At 44.3% G+C, this 8,601-nt stretch overlaps 1 protein-coding gene across 1 annotated transcript; it reads right to left on the minus strand.

Annotated features, from left to right (window-relative positions):
- Positions 1–3,951: 3,951 nt before the first annotated feature.
- Positions 3,952–8,172, minus strand: FAM25A (family with sequence similarity 25 member A). The gene is made up of 3 exons (XM_003418600.4): positions 7,942–8,172; positions 6,704–6,766; positions 3,952–5,725 (listed from the first exon to the last, which is right to left on the minus strand). The coding sequence occupies exons 1-3, from the start codon at positions 8,012–8,014 to the stop codon at positions 5,592–5,594; spliced, it is 270 nt and encodes an 89-aa protein (XP_003418648.1). The 5' UTR covers positions 8,015–8,172; the 3' UTR covers positions 3,952–5,591.
- Between the last annotated feature and the right edge of the window lie 429 nt (positions 8,173–8,601).

Below are 8,601 nucleotides of genomic sequence, written 5' to 3' on the forward strand. Positions count from 1 at the left end.
CAGGTGGACACTTGAGATTGTGTTGGCAACTCTTGTCTGGAGGGGGGATGGGAGGATAGAGAGAGAGAGGGAAGCCGGCAAAATTGTCAAGAAAGGAGAGACTGAAAGGGCTGACTCAAGAGGGGAAGAGCAAGTGGGAGTAGGGAGTGAGATGTATGTAAACTTATATGTGACAGACTGATTGGATTTGTAAACGTTCACTTGAAGCTTAATAAAAGTTATTAAAAAAAAAAGTGTCATTGGAATTTGGATCGGAATTGCATTCTGTCTATAGATCACTTTTGGTAGAATAGACATTTTTACAACGTTAAGTCTTCCTATCCATGAGCAAGGTATGTTTTTCCACTTACGTAGGTCTCTTGGTTTCTTGCAGTAGTGTCTGGTAGTTTTCTTTTATAGATCTTTTACGTCTCTGGTAAGATTTATTCCTAAGTATTTTACCTTCTTGGGGCTACTGTAAATGGTATTGATTTGGTGATTTCCTGTTCGATGTTCTTCTTGTTGGTGTAGAGGAATCCAACTGATTTTTGTATGTTTATCCTATATTCTGATACTCTGCTGAACTCTTCTATTAGTTTCAGCAGTTTTCTTGAGGATCTTTAGGGTTTTCTGTGTATAAGATCATGTCATCTGCAAATAGAGATACTTTTATTTCTTCCATGCCAATCTGGATGCCCTTTATTTCTTTATCTAGCCTAATTGCCCTGGCTAGAACTTCCAGCACAGTGTTGAATAAGGATGGTGATAAAGGGCATCTTTGTCTCATCCTGAGCCCAAGGGAGTGGTTTCATACTCTCTCCATTTAGGATGATGAAGGCTGTTGGCTTTGTATAACCCAGTGACCCAGTGACCTTTATTATGTTGAGGAATTTTCCTTCTATTCCTATTTTGCTGAGAGTTTTTATCATGAATGGGTATTGAATTTTGTCAAATGCCTTTTCTGCATCAATTGATAAGATCAGGTGGTTCTTGTCTTTTGTTTTATTTATACGATAAAAAAAAAAAACCAAACCCACTGCCATGGTTCAAACTGCTGACCTCTTGGTTTGCAGCTGTAGGACTTAACCACTATGCCACCAGGGTTTCCATTTATATGATAAAAAAAAATAATTGTTTTTCAAATGTTGAGCCATCCCTTACTATGCTTTTTTGCATTATTTTCTTTGTGTTTGCGCCAGAGATTATAATTAGCTTCTTAATTGATAATAATCCTGTTCAGATTAATACCAATTTAATTTCAATAATATATAAAAACTTTTTTCCTGTATAACTCCATTCCATCCCCCCTCCTTTGTGCTGTTTTTGTCATACATATTGTCATACATTGTATGCCCATTAACATAGGCTTGTAATGATCGCTTTATGCAGTATTATTTTAAATCAATAAGGAGAAAAAAAGTGACAAATGCCTGGAACCAATAAATTCCTATCTTTGCTGATGGGCTCTGTATGCATGTTGGTGCTCACCTTCAACACTCAAGTCAGGCAGTTCACAATTCTGCCTAGCTTCACTTTTTGCTTGCACAGAGCCTCAAGGTCAGCCAGAACTGAGAGAGCTTTAAGCCGTCTCAGGTCTTTTCTGGGAATGCACAAAGCCCTAAACATGCAGGTAGACTTAAAGATTCTCAGAAAAAATGTTGCAATTTTCAAAGCCCCTATAGACCTCTCATTCCTAGGCTTTTCCTTTTTTTTTTTTTTTTGGTTAGCCTATTGTTTGCCCAAAATGTTATTCAGCACCTCAGGCAGCCAAAAGTGCTTCTAAATGTTTTTGACAAAAACCCCCAGGCAAAAGATTTTTACACTGGGCAAGCTCCTATCCAGGTCAAATAAAGACAGCCTTGTAAGTGGAGATTCCAGAGAAACACCAGACAGGTCAAATGATGACAGCTGTCTGGGAATGAGGCTTTGAAGGAATTCCAGCCTCTTTCTATCCCTTTGGTGGCTGGCCGGCTCCTGGTTTTCGTCATGATTGCGGGCTGTTGGCTTTATATATATAAAATTTATTTTTTATTGTTGAGATATACACAGCAAAAGATGCACCGATTTAACAGAGTTTCTACGTGATTGCCTTCTTCGAGTTGTGCAACCATTCTCACCCGCCTCCTGCAAGGTGTTCCTCCATTAACCTGAACTCACTGTCCCCTAAGGTTCCTATCTAATCTTTCAAGTTGTTGCTGTTTGTTTGATCCCACATAAATAGATCTCTTAAAAGAGCATAATGCTCAAGGCAGACATTCCTCAATAATTAAGCTATACTGTTGTATAGGGTCCTATTAGTCTGAATTGACTCCACGGCACTGGGTTTTTTTTTTTTTTGGTATTGTTTGTTTTTAAGAAGACTTCCCCATATTTTTAGTGCAAGGTTTAAAGATTATCTCAGGACAATAGTTTCAGTGGTTCATCCAACCTTCATGACTCCAGAAAGCGTGGAGCCCGTGAAATTTTAAATTCTAGTCTGCATTTCCCCCCCTTTTGATAAGAATTCTTCTATAGAATTTTTCATCAAAATTCTTAATAATGGTACCCAGGCACCAACAGTTTTTCAGGTCTCATGACAAGAGGAGGCAGCTGTTCATGGAGGCAATTAACCACACATTCCATTTTCTCCTCCTATTCGTGACTCTCCTTCCTCTGTCACTCCAGGTGAATAGAGACAAATTGTTGTGCCTTGAATGGCCGCTTGCAAGATTTTAAGACCCCAGGCGCTATGCAACAAACTAGGAGGTAGAACATGTTATTAGGCCAATTAACTGGATTATCCCATGAAACCAGAACCCTAAACCACCAGACGAAGGAATCAAATCCCATGAGGTGTTTGATTGTACATAAGCAGTCTCAACAGCCACTTTTTTTTTTTAATAAATATATCACAGATTCTACTACCTAGGAGTGGAATTGCTGGGTCATATTGGTAGTTCTATTTTTAGTGTTTAAAGAACATCCACAGTGTTTTCCACAGCAGCTGTACCATTTTGCATTCCCACCAGCAGTAGATAAGTGTTCCAATTTCCCCACATCCTCACCAACATTTGTTATTTCCCTTTTTTGTCTTAGCCATCCTAGTGGGAGTGAATCATTGTGGTTTTGATTTGCATCTCTCTGATGGCTAATGATGTTGAGATCTTTTTATGTGTTTGGTGGGGCTGTTGGTTTGTAAGGCTACCCTGGAGCTGGAGAGAGGAGAGTGGGACTAGGACAGTCAAAATACCACAAAGTGTGCAGTTGTTGCTGAGATCCAGCCATTTTTGTTTCTTTTGAATAAACACTCCCCAGATTGCTATAAGCCTTTGGTTAATTTCCAGATTTCTGAAAAAGTTGATTCTAACTATTTTTGCCAGTTTTCTCATTCCTTTTATGGAGGAGGGAAGTTTTGGAGGTCCTAACTCCGTCATTTTCACTGACATCACTCTCTGTTGCTTTTGATAACACATTTAGAGTTTTAGATGGATTCCACACTTTTCATTGCATAGCACACGTAATAAAGAGAACATGAGAGCTGGAAGTGTTTATTTAGAACAGCAGACACAGGTGAAGTCAAAGGACCTTGAGAAATGCTTCTCCAACTCTGGAGAAGGACTAGGTTTTTTGTTGTTTTTTGTTTCCTTTTTTATCTAATCCACCATGGTATGTGGTCTCACTGCCCATGACCAGTTCACCTACAACTTGCCATACAAGTTCAACAACCCAAGCTGGTCTATACCCTGTTCTAGGAGAGTTTTCACTGTTTATGCTCTTGGAGACCCCAGCAATGTCAAACTGCTGTAAATTTCTAAACATTCTCATTTTCTTTGTCTGTCACTCTGACAAATGCTGCTTGACTAGGAAAAAACCGGATAGGCTGGTATGTGCCCCTCCACCACATTTTTTTTTGAAGATCTGTTTTGATTTTCTTTTAAATTCAAGCATTATGGAAATAGGTAATATAGGAAATGAGGGTTCCCCATGTCACCCCACACACAGTGGTGACCACTGTGAATATGTTTGCTATATATGCTAACAGGTTTTTTTTTCTATTTCTATATAATTCCTACATAATATCTGTTTATGAAAGTGAACTTACTGAATATATGTATTGTATAACTAATTGCCTTGTTTGGACATATTCCCACGTAAGGTATGTACATTTTCCTTATTCTTCTTAACAGCTACAGACTATTTCATGTATATGCAATATTTGTTAGCCAGTCCCCATCCAGGCACGTCTCCTTTTTCAAGCTAAGTTGTGTATACTACACTAGAAGTAATACATATCCACTCTAAGTTGTGTGTCAAACCTAGTAAGCAGAGCAAAACTTGCCATCCAAGTGATTTTTGATTAACATTTTAAGTTGTGTCTTCTCTTGCTGTTAGAACATGCAACATGACTTTGAGCACCTGTATATACCTGGTTTTTTTATATACCTGTGGTTAAAAGATCAGCTGCTAACCAAAAGGTCAGCAGTTTGAATCTACCAGCCACTCCCTAAGGGGAGTTCTACTCTGTCCTATAGAGCCGCTGTGACTCAAAATCGACTTGACGGCAATGGTTTGGTTTTTATGTACCTGTGCATATCTGAAGACTAACGTCCTGTAAGAAGATCGCTTACATTGCCACCGGATCCTTTTTAGCTTGGATTCGAATTTGGGGAATTCAAAAGTCATCAGGAACCAAACCAAGATACAAGGTCCAGATCTAGCTGAACGGTGGCAAATACTCCAAAGCCATTGGGTATTCCTAGGCTGTTTGAAAATGTAAGGGTAATTCTAAAAGAGAGCACTAACTCATTCCTTGATCAAAACGCCTTCGAAATTCTGCTAAGAACAAGTAGCCTCCAGCAAGACAGAGGATGCAGTATCTTTACAAATCATTTCCTTTTTTTAATTTAAAAGGAATCGATTTGATGGCACTGGGTCTGGGTTTGGGACCCTAAATGCTACTTAAACATGTTTAACTTGTATGGCATCAACTTGCTATTGTCAAGAAAGAGAGAAGGCCAAACATTCTTGCCCACTACCAATGATTTGGTCTAATACAAGGCTCCCAGTGAAGCTACAACATGGCTTCAACACCCAGTAAGCGGTGGCTTCAGGTCCTCTTGACTGACTCCATAACTGACCAGCAGAAATGTTTGTCTGAAGCCCCTTTCAGAACATGAAGCGGCTCAAATGATCTGAGCCTCCCTCGCTAAACTCTCAATCAGGTAGTTCACTTATCTTCCCTGGCTCCTGCTAGAATACTTCAAGGAAAACCCAAAGAATGTGTAAGCCAAAAGATGGTCCTCCCTTGAGGTGCCCTTGAAGCACTGATGGTATCTGGGAAAATAACCCTTTAGGAAATGCAGCACAGACACTGACAATTCTGTAAGAGGGCCTTGTGTTGTGGGAAGGCCTAATGAGAGAGAGCATGGGATTAACCCTAGGAACCCTATAAACCCTGCCAGCCGATGCCCAACCTGCTGGCCTCCTGCCTGTGCGGAGCAGGGGACATGCACATTGTGCCCACTGAACATTACTTGTGTTTCCACCCAAACAGGAATAAAACCAGGACTTGGTTTACATGTTTCACAGCTTTTATTGAGATTCAGGATGGGTAGCGGTGGTAGTGAGTGTGCTCATTGCCCCAATTTGCCCAGGCCCTCTGCTGCGTGTGTGACAGCATTTGTAACTGTGTTGGTCACGGTGTCAGTAACTTCCTTCACCACTTTGTCCCCTGACTCATGGGCTTTCTTTAAGGCTTCGGCAATAGCTATCAGAAAGAAAGAGAAAAATGTCCAGGTGAGCAAAATACATTTCAGGCCACTGGTTGGCCAAGTCTCACCTTTAGTGGCCTGTGGTTGCGGCTGCCTTACTGAACCGCCCCCTTGAAGAGCCCAAGGCGACCGCAGCTGAGCTCCCAGCACAGTGAAATCAAATTTGGTTGTCCCCCCACCCCCATCCCTCCAAAGACTTGCATTTCTTCAATTACGGGCGAGACCGGGTATCTGCTGATCGGTATGTTGGCAACTTATACCTCCTTTCCTTGTGAACTGAATGTTCGTGTCTTTCGATCATTTTTATACTAGACTGTTAAATTGTCATTTACCCATTTATAAAGCAAGGCACTGGCCCTTTGTCGTTTGTGTTATAAATTACGATTTTTTGGGGGTTTTTCTTTTGGCTTGGCTTACAATATTTTCTTCAGTGTGAAAAAAAATGAAGTTTTATATTATCAGATTTACCTAATATTTCCTTTAGGGCTGCAGGGTTTTCTGTCATAGTTAAAAAGGCCCTCCCCCTTCCAAGATCATGACAAAGTCTCCTCTGGTATCTTCTAGCAATTTAATAATGTCATGTGTTTATATTCAAATGCTTGGTCTATCTGGAATCTATTTTGTCATAAGGCATAAGGTGTATGCATACCTTTTACATAGTTGTACTCGCAGCATACATACATAAATGTGTACATATATTTAACCTTACATAAATACATCTCTATAAGTACATAAATTCGTATCTTATATATTTTGTCCCAGCCTGTTGCCAAGCAGTCTGTTGTCCCATTGCACAGAGATGGCCCCCTAGATGGCCTCTAAAGGAGGGTGTGGTCTATGGCCTCAGGTAAGCATAGATAATTACACACCAACTGGAAATACCAGGTCAGGGTTTGAACTGGTTGGGCAAAGAACGAGTTTTCCTCAGCGCCTAGCTTCCCTCCCTCCTTCTCCAGCTCCCAGCTCGGTCCTACCTTTCTCTCCAGCCTCCGTGGCGTGTTCCACCACCTCCTTCACCACCTCCTCCACGGCATGAACTGAAAAGAGGAGACAAGTCCAGAGTGAGAGCACAATCCCATGCAAACCTCCTCACAACTGGGTCAGGCAGTTCTGGACGCCTGGAGCGGGGCTGCTCCCAGCCAGAACCCCTAGCTGGCTGCCCGCAGAGACGGGAGTGGGGCCTGGCAGCCGGGGACCAGCTAAGTGAGCCTGAGAGGGGCCTGGTACACCTGGAATGTCGACGAGCAGGCCCTCCCAGCAGCCAAGGCTTGTTTCCCTGGTGGGTCAGCTACAACACCTCTCAGGATGTGCTGGCTGCCCTGCCTCTGGGGGCCCAGTAGAAGCAGCGGCCAGAGGACGCTGCTTCCAGCAAAACCAAACCCCCTAAAGCAATTTCTCCCGTAAGAGAGACCTCTTTGCCCACCTCAAAGGTGTTCAGAGTCTGGGTGGCAGCAAGCTAGAACTGAAATGTTTTGGAGTCAGAGATCTGGTTCGAATTCTAGTTCCTCCCGTCACTGCTGGGCTCCCTCACCTATAAAATGGGAATAACACACCCCCCAGAGTGAGTGAAATAAGTCAGGTGGTCAACACCAGGTGTGGAGTTAAAAAAGTGAAATACAGACATGTTTCTATAAAAGCCCACGAGCCCAAGATCTTCCACAGTAATGCCCGACAGGTGAGACCTGGACCAGCCTCCCATACAGACTGCTGACCTCTGCATACAAAGAGGGTTTCTGGGGACTTTGAAGAAATTGCAAATGTCCTTTTTATAAACCCCAGAGAATGAGTTGTGATTTCTTAATGAAGAAGTCTTTGAAGCTTTAAAGTGGTGGTAAAAAAAAAAAAAAATCCATCTTCTGTTTTCTTTCTAGGATATTCAGAACAGGCTGCTTTGACTCAGTGGCTTGCTGCTCACCCAGAAGCTTCCTCTGAGCCCCTCCGTCTGGCCCTCAGCCATCACCCACAGCCACAGGCCTCAGGAGCAGGCCAAGCTCAGGCCCTGGGCTCCCTCCTGCTCTGCCTTCCTTTCCTCTGAAGGCCCCACCTCCACTTCTGCTGTAGTAAGACTGTTGGCCAGGGCTCCAGATGGGCAAAGGTGGCCCCAACCTACTCATCTGCCTGTTGGGGTCAGCTTCAGACAAGCCCAGTGTGTGTGCTCCTGACCCTAGGCTGAGGGGAATGGCCCAGGTGGAAGGAGCCTCAGTGTCCTTACCGGCTTCCTCGGTGGCCTTCTCAGTGCGGTGGGCCAGGCCCTCAGCAGCCAGCTTCCCCAGGCCTCCCAGCATGGTGAGGCAGCAGGTGGCAGCCAAGCAGAATGCTGGGCCTGAACCCAGGCAGCTTTTATAGTTGCTTCCGGTGCCTCCTCGTCAGGCTTTGGGGTGCCAAAGCCTGCACCCAGCGAGTGGGAGGCTGGATGGGGTGAGTCAGCGAGGGTGGCTGGGGAAGAAAAGATTGGGTGGGGCAGCTCAGCACTGGGTGTCAGCAGCCCCCCCCCCCCCCCCAAGGAGCAGGAGACCCCTGCACCCTGTGGGGCCCTATGAGAGGAGGAATAGGGATCAGGGCTGAGGCTGGACCCTCAGGAGGGGGTCAGTTCCAGGGCACACTCACCGCTCAGGCAGGGGCCTGTAAGGTGCTTGGGAGATGCCCCTGCCAGCCCCCTGGAGACTCCCAGCCATACATTCTGGTGTGTGCCCATGTACCCGGTGACAGGCCTAGGGCTTCCAGCCTGCTGCGCCAAAGGCCCCAGGGTGGCCTGGTCAGGGCTTGGAGGTTCTATCATGTGGGGACTACAGTGTAGTGGAGGCTTGCTGCCCTCCCCATCCCCAGGGATCAGAGAGGTGTCCCAGCTGCCACTGTGGGGTGGGGAGCTGAG

This window comes from Loxodonta africana, chromosome 8 (assembly GCF_030014295.1).
Source record: "Loxodonta africana isolate mLoxAfr1 chromosome 8, mLoxAfr1.hap2, whole genome shotgun sequence".
Taxonomy (NCBI): domain Eukaryota; kingdom Metazoa; phylum Chordata; class Mammalia; order Proboscidea; family Elephantidae; genus Loxodonta; species Loxodonta africana.

Bases quoted from the DNA above. Each gene is read 5' to 3' on its own strand.
- FAM25A (XM_003418600.4), bottom strand. From the start codon at position 8,014: ATGCTGGGAGGCCTGGGGAAGCTGGCTGCTGAGGGCCTGGCCCACCGC. The intron at 6,767-7,941 runs GTAAGGACACTG...TCCTCTTTTCAG, and splicing joins GAAGGCCACCGAGGAAGCCG to TTCATGCCGTGGAGGAGGTG. The intron at 5,726-6,703 runs GTAGGACCGAGC...TCTTTCTGATAG, and splicing joins CACGGAGGCTGGAGAGAAAG to CTATTGCCGAAGCCTTAAAG.